The sequence below is a fragment of the Hyaloscypha bicolor genome (assembly GCF_002865645.1).
Source record: "Hyaloscypha bicolor E unplaced genomic scaffold K444scaffold_87, whole genome shotgun sequence".
NCBI classification, from domain to species: domain Eukaryota; kingdom Fungi; phylum Ascomycota; class Leotiomycetes; order Helotiales; family Hyaloscyphaceae; genus Hyaloscypha; species Hyaloscypha bicolor.
In genome coordinates, this window is record NW_020194589.1 from 2,774,009 (window position 1) to 2,798,614 (window position 24,606).

The 24,606-nt window shown below is 51.6% G+C and overlaps 10 protein-coding genes across 10 annotated transcripts; 6 read left to right on the plus strand and 4 right to left on the minus strand.

The window, feature by feature from the left end:
• Positions 1-489: 489 nt before the first annotated feature.
• On the plus strand, positions 490-1,652 carry K444DRAFT_613945 (EF-hand). The gene is made up of 3 exons (XM_024880443.1): positions 490-925; positions 991-1,137; positions 1,186-1,652. Exons 1-3 carry the CDS (start codon positions 680-682, stop codon positions 1,474-1,476), a joined length of 684 nt encoding a protein of 227 aa, XP_024736054.1. The 5' UTR covers positions 490-679; the 3' UTR covers positions 1,477-1,652.
• A 250-nt stretch (positions 1,653-1,902) lies between these two features.
• Positions 1,903-3,728, minus strand: K444DRAFT_530982 (ENTH-domain-containing protein; the record flags this gene model as incomplete). The annotated part of the gene is made up of 4 exons (XM_024874944.1): positions 1,903-3,215; positions 3,268-3,488; positions 3,538-3,607; positions 3,656-3,728. 4 exons carry the CDS (start codon positions 3,726-3,728, stop codon positions 1,903-1,905), a joined length of 1,677 nt encoding a protein of 558 aa, XP_024736055.1.
• Positions 3,729-4,738: 1,010 nt separating this feature from the next.
• K444DRAFT_630775 (uncharacterized protein) lies at positions 4,739-5,698 on the minus strand (the record flags this gene model as incomplete). Its single annotated transcript, XM_024883261.1, has 1 exon — positions 4,739-5,698. One exon carries the CDS (start codon positions 5,696-5,698, stop codon positions 4,739-4,741), a length of 960 nt encoding a protein of 319 aa, XP_024736056.1.
• A 205-nt stretch (positions 5,699-5,903) lies between these two features.
• Positions 5,904-6,245, plus strand: K444DRAFT_643824 (uncharacterized protein; the record flags this gene model as incomplete). The annotated part of the gene is made up of 1 exon (XM_024884896.1): positions 5,904-6,245. One exon carries the CDS (start codon positions 5,904-5,906, stop codon positions 6,243-6,245), a length of 342 nt encoding a protein of 113 aa, XP_024736057.1.
• A 611-nt stretch (positions 6,246-6,856) lies between these two features.
• Positions 6,857-7,205, plus strand: K444DRAFT_613948 (uncharacterized protein). The gene has a single exon (XM_024880444.1). It carries the CDS (start codon positions 7,020-7,022, stop codon positions 7,194-7,196), a length of 177 nt encoding a protein of 58 aa, XP_024736058.1. The 5' UTR covers positions 6,857-7,019; the 3' UTR covers positions 7,197-7,205.
• Positions 7,206-7,641: 436 nt separating this feature from the next.
• On the plus strand, positions 7,642-11,745 carry K444DRAFT_425608 (uncharacterized protein). Its single transcript, XM_024872737.1, has 2 exons — positions 7,642-8,110; positions 8,182-11,745. The coding sequence occupies exons 1-2, from the start codon at positions 7,825-7,827 to the stop codon at positions 11,628-11,630; spliced, it is 3,735 nt and encodes a 1,244-aa protein (XP_024736059.1). The 5' UTR covers positions 7,642-7,824; the 3' UTR covers positions 11,631-11,745.
• Positions 11,746-14,075: 2,330 nt separating this feature from the next.
• On the plus strand, positions 14,076-15,826 carry K444DRAFT_630778 (uncharacterized protein; the record flags this gene model as incomplete). Its single annotated transcript, XM_024883262.1, has 3 exons — positions 14,076-14,293; positions 14,537-15,305; positions 15,371-15,826. The coding sequence occupies 3 exons, from the start codon at positions 14,076-14,078 to the stop codon at positions 15,824-15,826; spliced, it is 1,443 nt and encodes a 480-aa protein (XP_024736060.1).
• A 646-nt stretch (positions 15,827-16,472) lies between these two features.
• On the plus strand, positions 16,473-17,630 carry K444DRAFT_530885 (cyclin; the record flags this gene model as incomplete). The annotated part of the gene is made up of 1 exon (XM_024874930.1): positions 16,473-17,630. The coding sequence occupies one exon, from the start codon at positions 16,473-16,475 to the stop codon at positions 17,628-17,630; it is 1,158 nt and encodes a 385-aa protein (XP_024736061.1).
• Positions 17,631-20,398: 2,768 nt separating this feature from the next.
• K444DRAFT_643827 (uncharacterized protein) lies at positions 20,399-22,760 on the minus strand (the record flags this gene model as incomplete). The annotated part of the gene is made up of 2 exons (XM_024884897.1): positions 20,399-21,649; positions 21,699-22,760. 2 exons carry the CDS (start codon positions 22,758-22,760, stop codon positions 20,399-20,401), a joined length of 2,313 nt encoding a protein of 770 aa, XP_024736062.1.
• Positions 22,761-23,274: 514 nt separating this feature from the next.
• On the minus strand, positions 23,275-24,321 carry K444DRAFT_531568 (ubiquitin family protein; the record flags this gene model as incomplete). Its single annotated transcript, XM_024874997.1, has 3 exons — positions 23,275-23,954; positions 24,010-24,225; positions 24,300-24,321. The coding sequence occupies 3 exons, from the start codon at positions 24,319-24,321 to the stop codon at positions 23,275-23,277; spliced, it is 918 nt and encodes a 305-aa protein (XP_024736063.1).
• Positions 24,322-24,606: the final 285 nt, after the last annotated feature.

Sequence of the window (24,606 nt, forward strand, 5' to 3'; positions counted from 1 at the left end):
TGATCCAAACTCAACTGCAAGACTCCTCTGCGCCACTGAAGACGATCAGGTTGCTGCCTGAGGGTTTTGGTTGGTTATGAGCGCATCTTCTGTCTACTTGTGGTGTAAGGCTTTCTCAGTATGACTCCTTTTACGAGCGCTGGGAGACCTTCAGCTGTCGACCGCTGAAATGGCAGTGATGTTGAGGCCAAGTGTCGATTGGATTACAAATCTTCTACACTTTGACGCACCAGGGACGGATGCCTTCGATCATAGGAGGACGAGGCACAGGTCGCTTTGCTTCTATTGGTTGTGCATAGTTGGTTGTTCTCTCTTCTCTTTTTGCGTGGATGCTGGGGCCATGAAGGGAACTCCTCAGTAACCAGAAGCAAAAACATTTGAATGACTCGAAGCCATGCTTTTACTAGCATCTGTAGGTTCCCGTCTAAGCCAAGTACCCCTGGAAACCCCCTGTGCCACCTACTCAAGCACATTCCTCGCTAGCGCCTTCAAAATCACGCAGGCGCGAAAAATCGCGTCCATCCCTCGGACCTGCATACATCACCAACAACCCTTGTGCAGTGCTACTGTAAACATCGCATACACTTCTAAGCAACATTAAACACTGCTCTGTTTTCCTAAACCGCCAATTACAAAATCGCAGTTCTTCTACGATTAGGAAAACGGCCTCAAAAACTCAATGGCATCGACGACACAACCGCACCCCTCCTTCCCCACACGCCCCTACTCCAGCACCCTGCATGGCAAACTCCCCGAACGCAACGCACCCAATGCCTTCTCCGCCTCTGCGCACCCTTCAGGTCGAGAAAACGCACTATACCGACAAGAGCGCGAGCGAGCGCAACGAGAAGCGGCGCAAGGCGCAGGGCCTTCAGCACCCATACACAACATCACGGACGAGCAACGAGAAGAGATAAATGAAGCCGTGAGCCTTCTTGCCCTCCCTTCCTTCCCCTCCCACTCTTAAATCCAATTGCTAACAGAGATCAGTTTGGCCTCTTCGACCTAGACAAAGACCAGCGAATCGACTACCACGAGTTCAAAGTCGCCCTCAAAGCGTTGGGCTTCGACCTCCCAAAACCACAAATCCTCGACCTCCTCAACACCCACGGCACTCCCCCTCTAAACACTGAACTGGCAGGTCCCCCTCCTGCAAATATTAGACAGCCTCTTACACAGCAACAGCAAAAGGAGCAGCTACCGCCTGGGCGACTCGTCCTCACGCTTCAGGCATTCCAGACGATTGCTGCGAAGCTGATTAGTGAGCGGGATCCGAGGGATGAGATTCTGAGGGCGTTTGCGCTGTTTGATACCGAGGATAAGGGCATCATCAGTTTGGAGGACTTGAGGAGGGTGGCGAGGGAACTCGGCGAGGGGTTAGAAGAGGATGAATTGGTGGCTATGATTGAGGAATTTGATTTGGAGGGGAAAGGGGGAGTAGGAAGAGAGGAGTTTGTGAATATCTGCATGGGGTGACACACTTCACGTAACTTCTTTTCTGGAATCCTTAAGGGTGTAGAAAGAGGCGCAGCCGAATCCGGGAGCGATTTCTGTTCAAGTGCAATTCTATGGGTCACGGAAGCGATGGAGTCAAGGCGCGATTGGACGGAGCATTACATGTAGGGATATGTGAATTATGGCACACTTCAGTGCTCAAGATCATTGATCCGTGTGCCATGCGGTTGTGAATTGGTCACCTCAAATCTAACTGAAGGACAACGAAAAGAACCCCTGGCCCTGATCCAGCAATGACTTATCATGCCAATCGACCGCTTCTGTAAAAAAGAATACCATTTGCACGCCTGCTTTAAGAAAGACAATTGTGCAATCCAAAGCTCTCAAGCGAACCGCAATGAACGAAGGTGTATCTCTCGAACCACTACTCCATGTGATCGTGTGGGCTCAAAATTGTATCAAATCCTGTCCGCCTGATCCTTGTTGAGGTCTTTGCCCGAAAGGATTACCTGACTGTGCACCATAACCACCACCAAATCCATTCGACATGCCCGCCGGACCTGTTGCCGCTGGAACCTGTCGACCAGCACCAAAAGCACCAGATTGGTTGCCATATGACGTCTGGGGCATACCCGTATACTGGTTCTGTAGGAAGGGATTCGTGCCTGTCTGTTGTTCCGTGAGCCGTCCCAGACCTGCTCCTGCACTGTTGACAAAAGTTCCAGGGGCGGTGTGTTGGGCCGGAATGCGGAGGTTACCAGTGTTGCCAAAGGTATCCATGCCTTCACCTGACGAAAGGAGAGCGTTGAGTCTGGCAGTGTGGGGGTCTTGTTCTTTGGGCGGAGGTGTGAAAGAAGTGATAGGATTGTATGAAGGAGTGTTGTTAAAAGTGGCTGTCTGTTGCTCTTGAAGTGTAGCCAGTGTTGGCTTTGATTGCACAGCTGAGGTTGTTTGAGGTCGGCCAAACGATTGTGCGAAGGGATTATTGGAGCCAGCTGGTGTGGAGTTAATAGCTTGTGCTTGCTGATTATTGGTTGCCCAAGGATTGTTCGTATTGGCTTGGATCAATGGTTCAGGTTGTGGTTGAGGAGAGAAGGCATTCTGCTGGCCATAAGGATTGAAGCCAGTTTGCTGTGGTGGCTGCGGCTGCATCTGCTGTTGGCCATAAGGATCAAAGCCGTTTTGCGTTCCAAGTCCATTCGAGAATCCATTCTGATAGCCAGTCGACTGGTTCTGGAAGCCTGTATACATGTTCCCCATGTAGCCCGTTTGTTGTTGTTGCTGCTGCTGCATGGTTTGGTCAATCGGGTTGCCTGCCCAGTCCACTTGTGGCTGTTGCTGGTATCCTTGGTTGAAGCCACCGGTAGGTTGCACAGTTTGGATAGGGTCGTCATCGAACAGAGAGTGGGCATTCTGCTCTTCTAATTCCCTTCTTCGAAGCTCTTCCTCTTCCTTACTTAGCTTGATGGCTTTTGCGAGGTCATCGTCCTCTGGCTCCCCATTCCGACTTTGACGCTTCTTTCGGTCTTCTTCCTCCTGGTACTTGCTAGCCTCAATCGCTAATTTATACTCGGCATCTTCCTCGTTCGCTCGCTGTGCACGGTGAGGTTTTGTGTTGCGGCGCTGAGGTTGCTCATGAGTTGGGCCGAATTCTTCTATGCCAGTGACTCTCGATTTCCATGTCTTGCGGTCACTACGTTCTGCTCGTAGCCTTTCCTCATCTAGAATCAACGCAGTTAATTCCTTTGCGGAAACCCGAACTAATAACACTGTTAGCCAAGGCGTCTAGAAAGCCGATCTAACCCTTCTTACCATTCTGTCCAACGTCTCGATCACTCTCATCGATGTACTGAAATTCCCTCAATGTCTTGATGATGAAGAAATTCTTATGCGCCCATGTCACAACTAGTTCCGAACCCTCGTGGAGGCAGTAATCCAGGACCTTAAGCGCCTTCAATACGTGTCTCCAGTTCTTTCCTTTATCGTTCAGTCGCTTGTCCAACATATCCATTATCTCATAGAATTCGTTCGATCTGTAGACCACATGTCAGATTTGTCCAGCCTGTAGTGAATAGTGCGTACGAATTAAATGTCATCTGAGCGATTTCGCTCATTTCCGTTCCCGTAGGTCCCCATGGATCATTGCTGGTCGCTATTTAAAGTCAGAAAGAACTCCTCCATCAGAGAACATCAGCCGTACCGTTCCGGACCTTGACCTGGACGCTGGAGTATCCTTTCGTGACATTTTTAACGCTTCTTATGACCTTCGACATGATTGCGAAGCGAGACTCGGGCGGCGATTATGGTGAGATAGAAGGAGAAGGCCAAAGTTGACGTCTTGGCCAATTACCAAGCTTCCCTGCGACTTTGAATCGCTCCAGGCGTGAAGGTGCGACTCCTACGACTGCAGAGTAGGGTGGAGATGCGGTGGCAGGAGGCGTCGTCTAGCCTCAGCGGTTGAGATTGCAGGAAGACGAACCGGTGGCCCTGCAGTCGCTGGATTGAGAAGAAGAAGAAGGAGGGAGAATTAGAGACGGGAACGCAGGTGGAAAAAGAGTGTTTCAATGATGGTTGTCGGGCTCAGCAGAACATCTTCTCGTTGTGGATTATGCGACAGGACAAAGGATGCTCGGACCGGACAACAGCTCGAGTGGCCAAAGTTTGGGCGGATGACGAAGTGCCTGCGTGCCCAGAATAGCCACGTCACGTGCAAGGATTCTCGATACCTTAATCTGAACTACATCTTTATTTGTTGGAATTGTTTAGTTGCTGTTGCAGTGGCAATATTTGCTGTTGAGATTTCTATTCCCCTTCTAATTTTCTTCTTGAATACATGAATATTGCTGGCACCCTCCATGATTCAGAGTTTCCATTAGTGGCGACTGATGATTCTTTCAGGGTCAAGCCCGGAGTGACCGGCCCCAAGTTCTAGTCCTTGGAGTTCATTGCCTGCCTCGTGGTGGCGAAGGAAAGCGGGACTGGGCTGTGGAATTTCAACGCCCCAAGTCAAGCCAGACAAATCCTCTCCAAATGTTCCCTTGTATCCTTGTACGTTCAAAGCCTATCCCCTTTGAATATCTCAAGATTCTAGGGATTCAAAGTCCGACGCCCTTCCGGGTTTAGGTGAATGTCCAACTTTGATTGAGAACATTGACAATTGATGCCGCTTTTTTTTTGTCCACTGCGAGCCCCGCCTCAGAAGCACTCTCCTGTCTCTCACAGTCCTCCTTGATACTCTCTTTGCAAATCAACCAACGTCTTTAATTGCTGCAGCATTCTTCCCTCAACCGTAACCAAAAATCTCCTCATGGGGTACAATTTCCACTGGTCTCGCCAAGGGGACATTGGGCCGATATTCCAATCCAGCGGCTCGAAGCATAGCAAATCTGACTTCATCAATGCCCATTCTTTTTCCTTCAATCCATTTCTCAGAACTGCAGGCAACGACCTCTCCAACCGCTCCTCCATCATCCTCTGAATTTGGTTGAACTGCCTCCTTCACACTTTCCATGGTCCTTCTCAGCTCCGTAAGTCTTATCTCCAATGCTTGAGAACTCGGCGTCCTACTTCCTGGAAAGACGATTTTGTCTGCCTTGGACAGAATGACTTGATATGGTATGCCGATATCCTTGATCATAGCCAGAAGCTGTTGATCACTCTTCTTTATGCCATGCTCCGCATCAACAAGCAAGAATGTTCCTTTCAGCTCTTTCCTCTTTTCCAGATATTTCATAATCTGTGTACCCCATTCTGCTCTCCCTCCCTTGCCGTATCCAGGCATGTCCAATACGACTAGCCTATTCTTTCCATTGTCCTCGGCACCGCCAACCGCAAAGGCATTCATAAGTCTTGTTCGGCCAGGCTTCGAACTTGTGTGTGCTATATTCTTACATAGAAGAGCGTTCAGAAGTGATGACTTTCCCGCATTCGATCGTCCGAGGAAGCAAACCTCGGGGCTGTTGCCGAAGTCCATGGTCTTGAATTTTTCAGCAGACCACAAGAACGTTGGAGGTTGCAGTTTGAAGAACTTTGCAGCATGGCTCAGTTGAGCTAGAGTCGGCGGCAGTGTGTCCCAATGGTATGATAGCGCCGAGGTAGGGAATGCTCGAACTGTTGGTGATTTCGGTGGCTGTTGGTGGAATCGATTAGAGGCAGCATGGCTGGAAAGGGACCGAAAGCTGAGCATTGACAACCCAGCACGAGTATTTCGTGTATGAAGACATGATTGCAGCTTCAAAGACATCGAGCGGATCATGCACAATGCACAGATGCTCTGGAGTCCGTTATGCTCAAAGTGAAGTGGAAATTTTGAGCGAGGCTGAATTTACGAACAAAATGTCGGACATTGTTTTCGCCGATCCCAAACTTCAAGAAATCGCGTCAAACTCCACGCTTCATCGCATGAGCGCCTCCGCAACAACCATCGCTGTGCCCACTCTAACCGTACAATGGCTACACCTACGAAGCTCCGGTCCCTCTACCGGGCATTTCTACGCGAATTGCCCTCTCGTCCGCTGTCAGAAAAGTCTCGATCACCTCTACAAGCTCGCATCCGAAGCACAATCGTCTCGGAGTCAAAAACTCCAATCGAACAAGCAGAGCAGTTCCTTCAGTACGTCAAGGCACAAAGGATGTATGCAACGCTGTTAGAAAGATACAACCCGGGCATGGGCATGGATGAAGAGGAAAGAGTACGCCTGACCGCCAGGAGAGTAGGAATGGATCTGCCGGACGAATTTTCATACTCTGGTTCGGGAGAAAGCTCTGGAAGTGGGAACAAGGCAGATTGAACTGTCTACGGATTGAAACGGAGAATGAGGCACAGTGGCGTGGGGAGCACTGGGCCACAGTGAGAGGTCTGAGTGAAGCTCGCGGACTCCTAGACCTACGATGATATGAGACTCAGATTTGGAATCGGCTTGCGTGGTCTGATGGATCCGTCAGCATATGGTCATCGAGCTCCCTTCGGACTTGCACGATTGGAAATGTTTCTCGTTTGGAGTCGCTCATTCTCAGCAACCTGTATAGATAGCGTTGAGGAGCGTCACAACCCGTGAGTTCGGGCGTCATAATTGAAAGCTATTCTCGGATTTTCCAACGCCGCAGCCACATCATCTCGAGCCTCACCTGGCCTGTCTGTTTTGGATTGAAATGTCTTTGATTATTATTATTGTGGACTTCCATGTTTGGAATTTGAGCTTGACCGTGGTCCTGGAAACAACTGTGCCTCCGGCGAGCAGGTGGCTTTACAGAAGGCGGAAAGAATTTCCGGCCGGCAAGCCATCCTCGGTCCGTCCGCTATTCTGGGAATATGTAGCCATGGGGTGAGGTGACAGTACTACTGTACAGTACCGTGTTCTATTTTGGTTTGGCTCGCCGCTCGCCAACGACCATCACGTACCTTACTGTAGTGTGATTCGGATTCGACGTTCCCTCGTTAGTATCCTCGAGATCTACTTCAGCACTTTACAACTTCATGCTGCGAAAACTATACAGGCCAGACCCGCGCAGCATCGAGGCAGGGCTACCTGGCACCTGATGCAGTCCCGCGACGTTGTTTGGAAATGCCGAAAGGCTGGCTGCATGGCGATATTGAAATCTCGGGTACCTCAACGCCGTGGGTGTCCGGCGGTACGGCGGTGGAGCCTGCGTCGAACACTTCCACTTCCACTTCCACACTCCACCGCCCATCGTCCACATTTAGACAGCCGTCACTGGCTTGCGGCCTTGCACACGCATGACGAAGGAAGTCTCCATCCACGGGCATCTTATCGTGATCACACTTTATCACTCCCAGTGGGAAAGCTTAAATATGGGCGCTGCTCAAGTGGTGCAAGCGGGCCCCTTAACGTGCGAGTTGTGCATACAGAGGCTTCTGTCCAGCGCTTATTTTGGGAGCAACTTAACCGCACCAGGCGCCCCATTGGCCAGCGCCGGGGTGCGCAACAAGGCCCGCCTGCACATCACAGTAGCACGGCCAATCGTGGGGTCTCCCATATATAGACCCTGGCCCGTGCGCGGGTGGAGACTGCAGCGAGCGCTGCAGCACTTCTTCCACGTTCGCGGCAACTCTTTGCTAGCACGGGCATGGGCATGGGCATGGGCATGGGCATCGGCCATGGGCAGGCAGGCAGGCATGGATTGTGATGAGACCATAAGGGCGGCCGGACCCCTCCATTTTTCGAGATCTCTGCACGACGAGCCTCAACTTCTTCTTCCTTACTCTCTGGCTCAGTGGCTCCAGATGAGTTCGGGGCGAAGCCGTCGCCGCAAGACGCAGCCCAGAGCTCTTCGTTGGGCTTGAGCTGTTTCGTCCCCGCACAAGTCGCTACGCCAGATAGGCTTTTGTGGCTATTTTAAGCCACGACCATGTCCGCCTTGAGAGATGCAGCTCGTCGTCGACTGGAGCTCAATCCTCTCACGACGTCCCTTGGCCTCGCCCCACAGGTTCACCAGACGCCCAATTCGGCCATCTCCTCGAATGCTCTGAGTGCGCCGTTTGGGTACAATCCCTCGACCTACACGCCAGTCAGCGCTGCGCGGCCCTACAATCCTCAGCAATGGCTGAACTCGCCGGCTGTTGCTTCAGATGCTGGAACTCATCATTCCATAGGGAGGGTTCAAGATACAGAAGGTATTTTGAACTATCCCCTCTGTATATACTCATGTTCATTGCACATGATTTTCTTGGGTTGTCAAGATGTGAAGAGGCTAATCATCTTCTAGTCGTGACACCTGCCCCGCCGCCATACTCTCCACCACGAAGTCAACGGGCGTCAATGATCTCTAATGAAGAGGTCCTCTCTGGCATATCACCTGCTACTCGAGTCTCGCCTGCCAACCAATACAGGTCATCCCCCGAACCCGTGTCAAACCCCACATTTCCCCCTCCGCCTCCTCAACGGACCCGTGCAGGCTCCAACGATAGACCACCATCCATATTTAACATTTCTACATTTCCCAGAAGGACAGCACAAGAGCCCGCACGGCTTTCCCCCCAGCCTAGCAGAGAAAATCTCCCTCCCCCAGCTGTACGGTGGCCTATCCCGACATCTATTGAAGCACCTTCCTCATCTGAGGAAGACCAGCCATCTAATGCAGGTTCTCGCCCGCCAGCCTCGCGGAGAGCTGCATCTACTGGGGCAATCAGTACACCCTCATCCTCACGGTCACGGGGCTCTTCAACAACACGATGGGAACCAGGAATGCCACTACCTCCCCCTCCGCCAGGCCCACCCCCACAATCAAGATCTCAGAGCATGACCCGGACGAACGATCATCTGGTATCGCCGCCAACCAGAAGGCCTCCTCATTTACTTTCAACTTTAGGTCCAGTTCCACCAACTCCTGCTGGTTGGGTCGACGGTCACGAGGACATGTCGATTCGAGGAAGGTCACCTAACAAAGGACTTCATATCGATACGTCAACTGCCTCTTCGAGCACAGTTACTTCTGACTTGGCCAACTCTGGATCTAGCTCTTCGGGTTTGGCAAGAGCCCATGCGGTCCGAGGCGAGCCGAAGAGCATTCGGGAAAGAAGGACGGAAAGCAAGACGAGGAGAAGTGCAGTTGCCCTGGAAGAGCCGTCAAATAACCCCTGGGCTGAGGCTATTACTCCTTCAGATATTGTTGTCCCTTCCACTATACTCAGCCGCCGACCAACTATTACGAAATCGACGCCCAGAAGTGCAAGGTCCAATCAGGTCGAGACGCCGCAGTCTGGAGATATCTCTCAGCACCCAACTCCCATACAAGCAAGGAAAGACTCTAGCTCACGCGGATCTACACCTCGTCCACCTCACTCGTCCAATCGGCCTGAAGCTCCAACGCCACCATTCTCCCCGGCACAGCTAAAAGCTGCTCTCAGTGAAAGTTCACCTGCAATACCCCCTAAAGCTCTGCCAACGCCTCCTCAGAGTCGGATGTCACTCGGTTCTCCTGGCCGCCCTCCCCTAAGCCAGTTGTATATCCTCAACAACGAGTCAATAGGAGGACCCCCGCCACTAGTCCCATCCAGACCCGGATCACGTCAATCTGGCACGAGCCTAATCTCCCAGGTTTCTCCAACGGAGCAGTTCGCTCGTAATGCTATTGAGCGGCATAAAACCTTTGCACAGAAGGAAGCTGCTGCTACGACTGACAGCGAACGAGTTCGCATATTTGCTGACTTTATTGTCACCGAGTCCCGCATCCGGAGAGACAAATATGCTGGTGCTATCGATGCAATGGGATCCGAGATTTTGGAGCTGACTCGTGACCTGTTTCGACCTTACAACCAGCCTCGTAGGGAATCAAGTGTATCACGCTCAAGTGGCTGGACTCCTGACTCGTCAATTGGACCCAAATCTCCTGGAATACCTGGACAGAGATCTCATCGGGGTTCTTTGACAGCAGCTTTGCATGAGCAGCCACAATTCAACACTGAGCGGTCTTCCAGCTCTGGTCCAGCATCGCCGGCACTCGCACGGCCCGATTCTACATGGTGGTCTGGCTACATGCCATCTCTGTCGCCGATCCCAAGCATGAGCGTGAGTGAAGCACTTGATGGGTCGGATTCCAGGGGCAGGCCATCAAGCAGATGGTGGGAGGTCAGCCAGGAAGGACGCTCAGACGGCGCCGGTTCACAGAGGTTAGAACGATCCAAGCGCGAGTCCAAATACATGGGCATGCCACGAGAATTGCGAGAAGCGTTGCAGTACGAGAATGGGGATCCACAGACTAATGGAAATATGACGAGCCCCGACGCAGCTGGACCAAGCCAAAAGCATGTTTACGGGCCGAACGAATACCCCCCAGAGAAAGTTGGGCTACATGAACAAGATGTATCGTCTCCAGCACTGCAACAAACTCCTTCGAAGTCTCAAACCCCATATCCAGCGACCCCCATTACTCCAAATCCAAATCATCTAGATGTGTCACGCCTCGTCACCCTTCCCCCACCTTATCCCCGTCACCACCCGGCAGTCAATAACAATCATCCCGACCTTACCTCTATTCGCACCATCGTCCGTGTTCTCTCTGACTTTACCGAAGTTGAAGCTACCAAATCCCACTTCCGAAATACCAGTCTGCAAATTCAAGACGATCTAGCAACCGAAGCCTCCAAACGCCGGAACTCTCTGCGCTTGAACATCCAACGAGAAATCGAGTCGGGGAAGATATCCTTCGCGGAGGCTGCAAAAATTGAGGCAACTGCTGTAACTGCTGCCCAAGAAAAGGAGAAGGAAGCTTGCAAGGTCGATTTTGAGCTCTTCCAGAAAGAGGTCGTCATCCCGCTCAATGACCTACTCATGGACCGAGTGGCTCGCTCAACAGAACTTTTCACTACGTTACGGAGTCAACTCTTCGTTGACGCACAGGAGCAAAGCCCCAACCTGACGCAAGAGGAAGGCGACGAGCAACCCGAGCTTCTCGAAAAATTAACCCTGCTCAAATGGATATTCGAAGCTCGCGAGCAGCTCCACCGAGAGCTTTTTGATCTGTTGTCCGACAGAAACAACCGATACAGAGACATGGTCATCACACCCTACCGCCTCGCAAAGAACGAAGAGAAAATCCGCAACGCCGAGACATTCTTCACAGAAGACGCATCGAAACGAAAACTCGCCTTCGAGCAGGAAGTCCTAAAACGCACAGAAGAATTCATGGACATCATCGAAGAGAACGTCAAGCGCGGCGTCGAAGTCCAACTCTCAGCATTCTGGGACATCGCACCCTCACTCTCACGCATCACGGAGCAGATCCCGAAAGATTTAACGAACTTCAAGATCCAGATTCCGGCGTCAGAATACGAGGAGAATCCAAGCTATCAAGTCTTCCCGATGCAGTATTTGCAAAGCCTGCTAGAGCACTGCGAGAAGAGCACGTATCAATTTATTGAGAGCCAAACGAATTTACTGTGCTTACTGCATGAAGTAAAGAGCGGGGTCACGCTGGCGAATTGCAGATTGATGCGCACGCAGCGGATTGTGCAGGGGGAAGATGAGAAGGAGGTAGTCCGGGAGCTGAAGGAGGTGGAGAATGACGAGGAGGTTAGACTTACAGATGATTTGAAGGAGCGTGTTAGATGCGTCGAAGAGCAGTGGAGCTCCTCCCTTGGCAACGAGCTCAAGAGCCTCCGAGACAGAGTCATGGGGTTCTTGATGGAGCAGGGAGGCTGGGATGAAGATGAGTGATCAGTGAGAGACGAAATATCACATCGCTGATGATAGAGGTGGAACAAGGAATTCTTTCGATGTATTTAAATTGATACCAAGGGGAGATGTGGAGGGTTCCAGGTGGTGTTGGATTTGGATACCCATTGAAGTTTCGCATCACTTCATACTGATTGAGGAATATTATTACCACCGACTGAACAAAGTCGCTTACTTGTCTCACATCTTCTTGGATCAAGGAACCCTCAAACATGTACCTGTCAACCAAGGGATCAATCAATATTTCCCATTCCATACTTCCCAACGTCCAAGTAAGGCAAAAAAAGTACATGTATCTTGCATATCACAATTTTCGCAGGAATCGAACCAATACTCCCCCAGGTTATTTGCGGTCCGCCCCACATGCACCTAAGCAAGCTCCTTCCTTCCCAGAGTGCTCACTGCATGTTCATCCGCATACCCAACCGTGGGTGTCACAGTCAGCGTATCCAGAACGTCGGGTCGGGGTCCATCCTGCGCTCGGTTTGTCGACCAACGGAGACCCCACGCGTCTCTCCTTGCATAAATGAGCTTATTGATTGAACGGCTAGAAATACCAATTCGGGTGTAACGGCCGCTGGATCCGTGCCTTCCCTCCTGTCCTTCGTCTCGCAAATATATTGCTGCAGTGCATGAGAATCCTCGGCACGAACAAACGTGCTGGACGGGCCGCATTGCAAAGGGATTTGTGAGGGAATGGGTAATGCGGTAATGCGGTGATGCTTGGTGGGTCTTGGCTGTTGTTTGACGGAACGGAGCGGAGAGATTGGGCCCGTGGGGATGGGGGGAAGGTTATTGCGTTGTCTATTTAGATCTTGCTGTGGGTGGAAGGATTTTTATTGGATATCTATGTACAAGATTTAATAGGGAAGAACTGTGGAGCTTGATTTGACTCGAGCATATGGAGGTAGACCTACACCTGCCTATATTATAGTTACGACCTGTTTGCTAGATATTAATAAGTTGGGGAAGCAGGCCACAAGGGATGAGAGCCGGTTTCCGATGGTGTGGGGAAGAGGAATTGCTTGAGTGGGATGCCGGAAATACTTAGATGCGCTGTATGGGTGCAATCTAGGCAGGATCGAGGAGGAGGTGGGATTGAAGGATATCCTGCGAGTGTGTGAGTAGCATTGAAGAATATTCCAAGCTTCTGCAGAGGATCTGTCAGTGAGAACTGTGGAGGTGAATGGTCGGAAATAACTGAGACATCTCTAATGTTGGTATCGGTGAGGACCGTGATGACGGTAAGATGCCGAATGGCATTCTGGAAGATGCTGCGCCCCGTGGAAGCTTGACTGGAGATCCCACGAAGCTCTGCAAGGACAACTTTCCAAACAAACCCACGAGCGGAAACAACAACAATTCAAGACCTTCGCATTGCAGGATGCAAACTGTGCCTCCAGCTCCGGCGTCTCTTCAAGTGACGCGAGAGGTTGCACGATGAGATATTAATAAGTGAAATGTTGGTAGATTTTCATGCGCTTCATTGGGAGCCAAATATAGAAATAGCAACCCGCGAGCGCTTGCTCGAACGGGGTTTCCAGACGCGCGGGCTGCGACAGCCGCCCAGGCAGGTAACCGCCATTCCTTCAGCGTTTCGCTCGCCATGCCTTGAAGAGAGAGGTACGTATCATTTGGAGGGCATGGTAGAAACGTTGATGTTTGAAGGACTTCAGCGGAACATGGGAGAAGTTCGAGCTGCCGCGAGAGTTCACGATGATACAAGCGCTGCTGGGCCTCGGCCGGAGAGACCGCCCCTGGCGCAGCGCCAGGCAATTCTCGCGGTCTTTTGGTGCTGAAGAAAAGAAATGTCGAGCACAGCCACAGCTTGCAAGCTCAAGGCCATTTTCCGATGGGCTCCAAACACTCAAGGAGATTGGGGATGTTCCATGAAGTCGATTTGAGAGGCCGTCTCGACGAATGAGGGAGTGTGTATCGTGAGTGCCTCCCACTGTCAGATGGTTTTGGAAGGTAGATCAGCCGCATGTCTCGAGGCCTCAGCGAAGATGGAACTCTCGATGTTGCGTGGCACCGGCTGGAGGGGCATTCAATATAAAGGGGGGGCCACTTAAAGCGCGGGCTCCTCCGGTGTTTCAAACGCAGATGGCGAAGACGCTCAATGAAAACCCCGCCAGGTGCCTGACGATTCCTTGCTGCATTCTCTTCCTCTCTCAGCCACCCCTCCTTAGTCATCTAGTTAGAGACAAGACTGCTGGTGCTCGTCGATGCCGAGTGCCGCAACCCGGACGAGCCCAACAGGTGGAGATCTTCAGCTGCGGAAGTAGGAGGAAGAGAAGGAAAGGGGAAAGGGGAAATAAGGTGCGCTGCTGAGATCGCCGGGCTGGCCACCGTGCCACCGACTTCACGGGTGGCAGATGCGTGAAATTGGACCAATGCCAATCAGGCCGCGCCATCAAACTCAGCAGAATGGCGAAGTTTAAATGTCCAAGATTTGCTGTGCTGGTGTGTGGGCTGCAAAGCCTCTCACGCGTCGTAATATCAGGTGGCCAACCCTCCCCAGCCATCTCCGAGCATCTCGCCAAAACGCATGATGCTCGACTCGCCGACGCTTGGCCCGGGAGGCGGGGAGCGATCATCAACACCCTCAATCATGTGTCGCCATTCCAGCGACTGACCCGGCCATCGTGCAAGGAACATCAAGATGCGTGATCGCTGGCAGAGAGGGATGACCACGGGAGAGCTCCCATTCACCGCCAGCTAACTAGCAGCTGCTGCAAAAGGACAACTCATCCAGCCCCGTTGATGCCCTTTACTCCACACCCTCTTGTTCTGCACCGACAGTCATCCCCATCCTTTATGTGGGAATAATAACTGGCGGCGATATACCAACCTCCTCGCCGGTGCATAAGTGCATACATTACTCGTAGAGCTTCCTCCCGTTCCCCCTTTCATCACCACGGAACATTGATTTATCCACGGTATCCCCGACTCTGCACATATCTCGGTCCGTCGTGCTCTTGCACGCACATCGCGACGCTCCTGGCCAGACACGAGATATTGCATGCGAGAAGTCCGCTTGTTCCTGGTTTCACGATCCTCGCGGCCTTGCATCGCGGTCCTGCTATTGGAGCTAGCGGAAGACTCAGATTCGACAGGAGACGCAACGGACGAACGACGGGGCCACAGGGAGGTCGAGTCCAGCAGGAGAAACGAAGGTCTGGAAACACCGCGCGCGCCGCAGGAGGAGTCAAGGACGGCTCGAGGACGACTCGACCACGACTGCCGGAGGCAAGAGAGAGAGGTACAGTACAAAGCACTTCGCTCGAGCACGCATCTCCAGTGCCACAGGGCCACACACCAGCGCCACGCCTTGCAGACAAATCAATCACGCCGCCCTCCCTCCCTGCCCTCCCTTCTGGTCCCTCGCCTGGCGATCATCTGCATCCCTTGCCCCCTTCAACCCCTTCGACCCCGTCGACCCCTGCGCGGCGGGCTGAAACTCATCCAGCATCCTTGGCTGCTTTTGGAACGAGGGGTTTGACGGTCAGCATTCCTTTCCAGCGCCTAGGGGGCATAGCGCACCTCTATTTGCCCAGCCATCGACCGCCATCCATCGAGGGCCAACCATCGCCTCGAGAGTCCCCAAATTCCTTACTGGAGAACGAAAATAATCGCTCCTGGCCAGGCAAAGCTAGAGTGTGCAGAGCGTGTTAGAAAACAATTAAGTTAGAGTAGTAGCAGTTACTCCTGGCATCCACCAGCCTGTCAATCCTCATCCCGCCCAGACAGAGACCGCCGCCGACGCCCTACTGGCCCAACCCCATACCGGTGCCTTTTTGTACTCGAATACATATAACCACCATCAAGCCCTCATTTCGAGGTTGGTAGATTACTACATTGCAGCTACACCAACCTCCTCGCCCATCCTCATCCTCATCCTCGCCATCTCCCCCCCACCCCCGATCTCGACTTCGAGCAGGCTGTTGTCAGATCCCGGTGCCGGTCCATCACACGTTCTCCTCTCCTGGTTCAGGAGTACATTACCTTCGACGCCCTCGAAACGAAACACTCAGGCCCGGCCCCTCCTTTTGAACGCGGAACAGACGAACTGTCAAAACGCCATCGCCCTCAGTCTGTGCGTCCCCACGAAAAACACCCGTGAGCTGCATCGCCTCCTATCAACTCGACAGGAAGTCTGTACTCGGCCGCTTTGGTGATCCTCATCTGATCGAATAATTTCAGCGTCAGCACATCGCCCGGGCAAATCCTCCAGGCTGTTAGCGAGGCGGCATTGTTAAAAGAATCCTGCATCCCCCATCCCTTCCCCAGCCCGACGCTCGACTAGCAGCTGCTCGCACTTGCACGCTGCATCGCTTCGGCCGCTCACATTCGTCAACCTCGCCGCTGCATGACTGTTTGTGTGCTGCGCCAACAACACCTCGTCAGGCACATATAATTTGGCTTTTGGCCTTTGGCATCTCAAGCTTCCCGCTGGCCGGAAAGCGTCCACGACACTCCTCGTCACCCCTCCGAGATCCATCATCATTGGATTCGTGTTCCTGAGCTCGAGCCCTGCCAGCGAATTCACTATTGCAGGGTGTCTTGTTCTGCCGCCCCACCACCCTTGCGCCGCCTCCTTTCACAGCCTTTCCTCAGCCTCGCTTCGCCAGCAACAATAGTCGACGGGCCTAATACAACGCCTCTATACAATAGGAAGAAGACAATACCGCAAGAAATTTACGATTTATACAATACCCATTATTAATTTTGCTCTTCTTTTGTTTCGACCAACCTTCTCCGATCTTCAAACAACAAGCCTTCATCTTACTCTTGCATCAACACCATCCTCGACAACATACAGTCATGTCTCCCTCCAGAGCCTTGAACGAGGCTGCCCTCGAGCACTTCATCTACATGCCCGTCAGCACTTCGATGGTTGCGTATCTTGCCCAAAAGGCACAAGAAGTTATCCAGTGCGAACCCACAACCCATCAATCGAGTCGACTTCCTCCTTCACCACCGCAAACACCTCCACACGACTCTTCAGAACCTCAAACTAACCTACCTTCTCTTGAACGCTTCATTAGCTCGCTGGTACGGAAGTCAAATGTTCAAGTACCGACTCTGATGACGACTTTGGTCTACCTCGAGCGATTGAAGCAACGATTACCTCCTGTTGCCAAGGGCTTGAGGTGCACTGTCCACAGAATCTTCCTCGCAGCTTTGATCCTTTCCGCAAAATTCCTCAATGACTCCTCGCCAAAGAACAAGCACTGGGCTGAGTACTCGAATGTTCGAGGTTACGAACCATTTGGCTTTTCAAGGACCGAGGTCAATCTGATGGAGAAGCAACTCCTGTTCCTCCTCGATTGGGATCTCAACATTAGCGAAGACGATCTCTACACCCACCTCGACCCCTTCCTAGCACCCATCCGACAGGAGATCGAGCAAGCAGAGCAAGCAGCACGAGAGGCGGAGGCCAGAAAGCGGGCGCAAAAGGAGCAAAGACAATTGTTGGCGGACGAAGCTCGTCGGATCCAATACGACGCTGCTCAACAATACTGGATGCCGGCCTATCAAGAGAAGCACCTGGCATACGACGGTCACTATCTCGAAGCATCAAGGCAACGATACGACTCCCCGCCTGCCTCCACAGATGTCCCTGGCCTAGCACGCAGCGGCACTGGCGACACCCTTTCCACTGTCTCCTCGTCAGCATCATCCTACATCTCTTCGATTTCAAGGACTGGCACCCCAGAGTCAAGTCTCGGCAGCTACGTGGAGGAATTGGAGAACAGCTGCAACCGGGTACCAGCACCATATCTCGATAGCCCCACGCACGCCGGCCGAGATATCGTCCATGTCCAGATCGCTGGTCAACATTCTGGCAAGCACGGCATGCTACCCTACGAGATCGAGCGGGAAGTCATCGAAGAAAAGCCCGCGAAGAAAGCACGCTTGGGCGGCAACCTCTTCTCACGGTTCTTGGGCGGACAACGAAATTTAAGCCATCATGTCTAATTATGGAGGAGCATTACGACTTTCTTTTGTCATTTCACAGGAGATGTGAACAAGATGGCGGCGTCTTTGGGGCGTTGGACATAATGTGATGTTCATATATGGACGCCTCCCTGGAAATCATGTGTCTGCATTTTCGAGCATTAAGATGGCGTTTGGGAAGGAGCATTAGCATAATGGTGGGATTCTTCATGGATGGGCTTGATCTGGGATGAACTGGATCGCCTGGTGGAGTGCCCCCTTACATAGCGCTGTACCATGACAGAAGATACGCACTCTTTTACCAATAACAAAAAGTCTACAACAATTCTCTATGCCATCCTGAAACTCACTCCTGTGACTTCCACCTTCAAAAGTTTACCTTGCATCGAAATTGAGTCGATCGTGTGGCGTTCAATCACGTGAACTTGAGTCATGTGACCTAACTATCTCTCCCACCATTGCCGGAATCCCGAGTCCTCGTTCTCCCACCAATCCCCGCATCCCCTCAAATCCTCTCAACCCTAAATTCTAATTCAGCACCGAGTTTAGCCTCCCAAAGAGCCTAGTCGCAAAAGGAGGCGAAGTCAAGCCCTCACGCATCCATCCAGCCTCCTCAGCCCCTTTTCCTCGGCTAATCCAAAAATTTGGCTCAACAACGCCAGCCAATCCAGAGCCTCTGCACCACAATCTCCGCCCTTGCACAGAACAAATTTTTCCTACTCGGTGATCCCCACAGCACATCCTCACATCCAGAACACCCCACGATCCTGCGAATAAGAACAGAATAAGCCAGCGTGTTCATCCTCTCGAGTTCGAGATTGTTTGAGGCTGAGTGAGTGCACTGGTGATCACGAGAGAGGGCAAAAAGGCTAGCTGAAGGAGCGGCGGCGGTGAATACGAGGACACGACGGCGCAGCGATGCATTTCTGAGGTGGGCTTCATGCTTAAATGATTAGTGTGTGGGGTGCACGTCTGCGATGTGGTGAGCTGGCTCAGCCGTCGCCGCCTTCGTCGGCCGAATTGGGACATAAGCTCGCGAGCAGTTGCTTTTTCAGGGCAAGAAGGCCTTTTCTTGGGGTTTGAGAGGCTCAGGTACGAGTGTCGCTGAGGAGAAGAGCTCAGCTTCTGTGCTGAACAATCTGGCCGAGCTAATTTCTCAATCGGTGAGATACTATTGAAGCCTTTGGCTTTGTTTCATTTTCCCCTATCATGGAGAACAGTCTCCCACTCAATCTCCTAATGTCCCAGTTTGCATTGGTACAATCGCCCCTCTTCGCTCTCTCAATGTCCCAGCCTTCTTATGGTACATCCATTCCCTCTTCTGCCCCATTGTTCCAACTTTCTATTGTACAATCATCCCCTTCTTCTCCCCATTGTTCATGACTAATCCGGTACAACAAAGTTGCATGCCTCCGCCACGTAGGATCTCCCGTCTTTCTTATTGTACTTGAGAACCTGGTACATTGAGTCTTGTTTGTCAATGTCAAAGTGAACTTCCGACATGAGGGTTTGCATTGTCCTCATTCAAGGAGATACATTTAACTAGACTTTAGTGAATTTTGAAATGTTCGGCAAATCAAGGGAACATTGAGAAGTGGCGAAAGTTTGAATGACCCATGAATCGAACGAACATTCGAAGAAGAAGCTTTTCAAATGGGTCAGAAAACCAAACCTTCTGCAGCCTTTGCCTGCTCCTTGGCATCATCAACGTCTCTATAGTCCGAATCTTCCGGCTTATGCATCGGCTCATAGTCATTATCCCCAACTTTCTATTTTCTATTTCCTATTAGTTGATGTTCAAAAATTTGCTTCTCTCCAGATCACTCACCTCCACATCCCAATCCACCAGACTAAACATCTTCTGCTTCTTAAGCGAGGCGAGCGTTGCGCGAGGGGTCGATATAAATAAGTACAGGAAGAAGGGAAAGGTAGGTGAGTTGTGTGCGCAATAAGTAGAGCAGAATAGGTGTTGAGTAGCTACTTTAATGTATCAAATTTAGTTACAAGAATCTTCTCCAATGTTCCACTTGGGAATGAAACAATGCGCCTGGGCGCGATGCTCCCAAAGTTCGAGTTATTCTCGTCTTGCCATATTAAATCAAGGCTGCTGGGACTTTCATACACGCGTCCCAAAAAAACCCCAAAAATAAATGTGAACGTTGAAGCAAAGCGGAGGTACTCTCTCAGAAATGGTGGTAATCTTACATTAAGTCCTCCCCAAATTTATAAATCACGGAATAGTCCTTCCCAACAGCTCGTTTGACAGTTTACGCATCCGAGTCCCGCGAGAACCTTCCCCTATCGAAGCATGAAAATCTTCCTTCTCATGATCAAAATTGTACGGCAGTTCTTGAATGCAAGCTCCTGCTAACCTTGTCTTTATCAGAACATAAATCCATTTTCGTGAGCGAGGATCAGAACCCACCACAATTTCTGGAGCAATGAGAAGAAGAGAGGGACAACGAGAAGAACGAAATCGATGGTGCGAAAACTTTGAGGGAAAGGAGTTGAATGTGTATAGTACCAACTTCTAAGACCTTGAGAAGAACAAATAAAATGTGCCGTTGCTTGCAAAGCATTTAGATATGCAGCTCTTATGCAAAGTCTGAGAGTTCCACAACTTGACTCGATTTTCGATTTAGAAGAAGAGTCGTGTAAGCGAGTAGCTCAGAAAAGACGTCGCCTTCATCGACCATGCTAGACCCAAATGCCTTGGGTATACCCCTCCATCCTATGCAGCCCACACCTAACGCCGTCCCAATGCCCATACTCAGACACCAACACAAACATCATTTCCCTCTCCCCTTCCCCTTACCCCTCTTCTTCTCCTTCTCAGGCGGCAAACTCAGACTCCCACCTTCCAACTCCCCTTTCTCGATCCCCTCTCCCTCCCCCATCTCGGCCAGCTTCTGCTGGGCGCTAATACTAAACAGCAGATCCCTATTCTCCTCCTTCAACTCCGCATTCTCCATCTTGACCTTCTCCAATTCCCCGGTAATCTTCTCCACATTGCCATTCAGGAAGCCAATGCGTTCCATCAACCCCTCGCCAACCCTCTTTTCCTCCATCAAGCTGCGCCCAAAGCCCCTCGCAACCTCCGCGCTCCTCTCGCCCTTCTTCCTCTCCTTCTCTAAATCCCGTTCTAGACCTTTAACTACCCCTCTCAACTCGCTGTTCTCCTTCTCCAGCTGCCCAAGTTTGGAGATCGCCTCATCGGCTCTCTGCGAAGCACCCGCAGCAGCACTCGACGCCGCACTAGCTTTCGCAACCGCCTTGCCCACCAATTCCTCAAAGTACACTCTCTGAGACTCAAGTTGGCTAGTCAGGAGATGCGTATACTCCATGCCTATCCCCTCCAACTTCTCCCTCGGCACCATGTCCACATCTCTGCCCCCACCAATCCCCATACCCGAGCGGGAAGAAGAGGGCAGCTCAATGACCTTGCTATCCCCTTTATCCCGAATGAGACGATGTACCCACAGATCGCCCGCATAGTCCCACACATGCTGCGTTTCTATCTCTAATGCGAAATTATGTGCGGAGTCTTTCCAGTGTTCTTTTGCGTGCCCCCCTTTGTAGCGGCCGCAGCCTACGTTGCCGCAGATCAGGCAGATCCAAAGGTCGTCGGTGCAGTCACAAACGCTGCAGAGGGAGGCTTCGCCGCTGCCAAATGGTGGGCTTGCGGGGTCATAAGTGTTTGTGCTGGTGCTGGTAGAGGAGGAGAGTGCTAGGGAGGGATTTGTGTGTCGACAGACGGGGCAGCCACTGCCTCGCCATTTTTGAAGACAGTTGCAGTGGAAGACGTGCTGGCAAGGGATGGTGAGGAGGCCGGATGTGTCGTCCATTCGCTCGAGGCAGACGGGACATGTTGGGAGCTCGACGAGGTTTGGAGTTGGTGGAGGGAATGGCTTCAGGAAGGATGTTGAGGATGAGGGCATGAAAGGGTCATGGGAGAGCTCGGGGAAGCTGGTACTAGGTCTGGAAGAAGTCGGTGTTTGGAAAGTAATCGACTTGATGAAGGTTACGTGACATGTTTCTGGCTGAAGATGATATTAGCTCTACTTCAAGATCAGAAAGGGGAAAACTCGCCTCCATGCTATTGAACACCTTCCCATCCCACTCCTTCCTCCATCTCCTGGCCGCATTCCCATCCCTAAACTTCATAAGAACCAAATACCTATTCATCCGTCCGGTCATCACCATCCTGAAATGGCTGACTTCCTCCCTCGTCTTCTCTCCCACAAACCCCAGAAAATCACTGGGTGTAAGGTAGCTCGGCACAGCAGGAATACACAACGTAGTGCAATCCTCTCCATGCTCCTCCTCATCCTTCACACCTAACCCAGCACTTGGCTGCCGCTGGTGACCCGGAGCCTCAGTTCCAGCAGTATAAACCACCTCCGTATTGCCAAGCCCAGGAGTCTCCTCCCCATCCCGATACAAATGCACAATTCCCCACCCAACCTCTGTATTCTTCTCCTGAACGACCTCATATCTCGCTTTCGTGACCCGTCCTACACCCGCAGCTTCAGGCGCAAGGCCAGCATTAATCCCATTACTCGCAGTCCCACCAGAGCTGCTCTCCCCTCTTGGTCTCTGCGCAGACGCCATGTCTGTATCCGTATCTGTGTTCGAGTTGAAGTCTGCAATCTCCTTCATATCCAAACTCTCGATCCTCACCCTGCCAAACCGCCAGTCCTTAACCGCAGTCCTCTGATCCCTCTGTATATTCACAGTATTCGGTGGCGGGAACTCGATGTTCCTCTCGTTTGGAATCTGGACGGTGAGCGCCTCGTCCTCGTCCTCGTTCTCGTTCGGCGTATGACTTGCTCGTGCCAATCCGCAATCAATGACTCCCCTGCCTCCAGTTCCAGTTGCTACTCCAACCCCGGCCGCTCGTGTTTCTCCGGTTCCACCACTCTTCCCAAAGCCCCTTCTCTCCTTCACCTTAACCCTTTTATGCCTAGGCCACTTCCCACTCTCAAAGATGTCCGTCCCTTCTTCCGGAAACCAGATCTTCCTCCTGCGTTCCTCCTCCTCCTCCTTTGTTCTCTTTTGCTTGGAGGGGCTTGTATTGGAAGGTATGGATTGATCGTCGACGGAAGGGTAAGGATACAGTTCAAACTTCAGGTGGTAGAAGTAAGAGGGCATCCTTTCATGTTGGGTTGTGGATGGGAAGCTTCATTGTGCAATCTCTGCGGTGGTTACTGCGGGAAGATTGCGGAGCCTTTCTAGAGGGTTCTGGGTGGCGTGGAGGCTGATTTAGGTTGCAGAGATTTTGATGAAGGGTGAAAATGGGGTTGTGGCAGTTGTGGAAGCCGCGTTGGTCTTATCATGGGTTTTGGAGCGCCTGGAAATATGAAAGTCCGAGGTTTGTAGCCTTGCATTTCCGTCATCTACGAAAATGGCCACTCTTACAATTATTTCACATACTGATTATTTAAACGCAATTCGAAAGAAGAATTCATGTCACAGTCACAAATTGTCATCTGGCACAATAAAGTTGTCCGAATGTATGTTCATTGGACTACCCACTGTCAGTGGTATCGCCACGCCTATGCATCATTCCCCATGTCGTATGTACGAGCTATGGTCATAAAGCCCAGCTGTGTACCAGAACGCCGTCGCAAATCCCAGATATCCCACATGCCAAACGAACCCAAATCTATTGACCACCACGAAGACGAAGTACCAAATGGAGAGTCGACTCCTTTTGGATGTTGTAGTCGCTCAGCGTACGCCCATCCTCCAATTGCTTACCAGCAAAGATCAATCGCTGCTGGTCCGGTGGGATACCCTCCTTATCCTGGATCTTGGACTTGACATTATCAATTGTGTCTGACGACTCAACCTCCAATGTAATAGTCTTGCCAGTCAAAGTCTTCACAAAGATCTGCATGCCACCACGAAGACGAAGGACCAAGTGCAGTGTAGACTCCTTTTGGATATTGTAATCTGAAAGGGTACGGCCGTCCTCAAGTTGCTTGCCGGCGAAAATAAGACGTTGTTGATCAGGTGGGATACCCTCCTTGTCTTGAATCTTGGACTTGACATTGTCGATGGTATCGGATGACTCAACCTCGAGGGTGATTGTCTTGCCGGTAAGAGTCTTGACGAAGATTTGCATACCACCACGGAGACGGAGAACAAGATGAAGAGTCGACTCCTTCTGAATGTTGTAATCAGAAAGAGTGCGGCCGTCCTCGAGCTGCTTGCCTGCAAAGATCAAGCGTTGCTGGTCCGGGGGAATGCCTTCCTTGTCTTGAATCTTCGACTTAACATTGTCGATGGTGTCGGAGGACTCAACTTCGAGGGTGATGGTCTTTCCGGTGAGGGTCTTGACGACTGTTTTGGATATTAGAATTTGATACGAGGCCGAGTGGCAAAGGTGACAACTTACAGATTTGCATACCGCCACGGAGACGGAGAACGAGATGAAGGGTTGACTCCTTCTGGATATTGTAATCAGAGAGGGTGCGGCCGTCCTCGAGCTGCTTGCCAGCGAAGATCAGGCGTTGCTGATCCGGAGGGATACCCTCCTTGTCCTGAATCTTGCTCTTGACGTTGTCGATGGTGTCGGAGGACTCGACCTCAAGAGTGATGGTCTTGCCGGTGACTGCGAAGATGTTAGTTGAAGTTGGAAGACGAGGCGGCGTTATCTTTAGGCGCCAGGAATGGAGAGCAACTTACGGGTCTTGACGAAGATTTGCATCTTGACGGTATGTGGAGTGTATGAGTATGTGTATTGACGCGAGATCTTGATGATCAGAAGAGTGGTTGACGGTTCGGGACGAAGACGTTGCGGTATGAAAGTGTGATGGAGGAGGAAGAAGGGATGCAGGCCAGCGAGGTTTAAGTAGGGCGGTGGCGGCTGCGCAGGCTTGGAATCTTCGCTTCGATTCCAGCTGCGCTAGTGTTGAATCAGAAGGCGAAGCAGGCAGCTGCAGCAACTGGAATTTACGGGTGAATCTCGAAAGTTCTCAAACATTCCATTGGC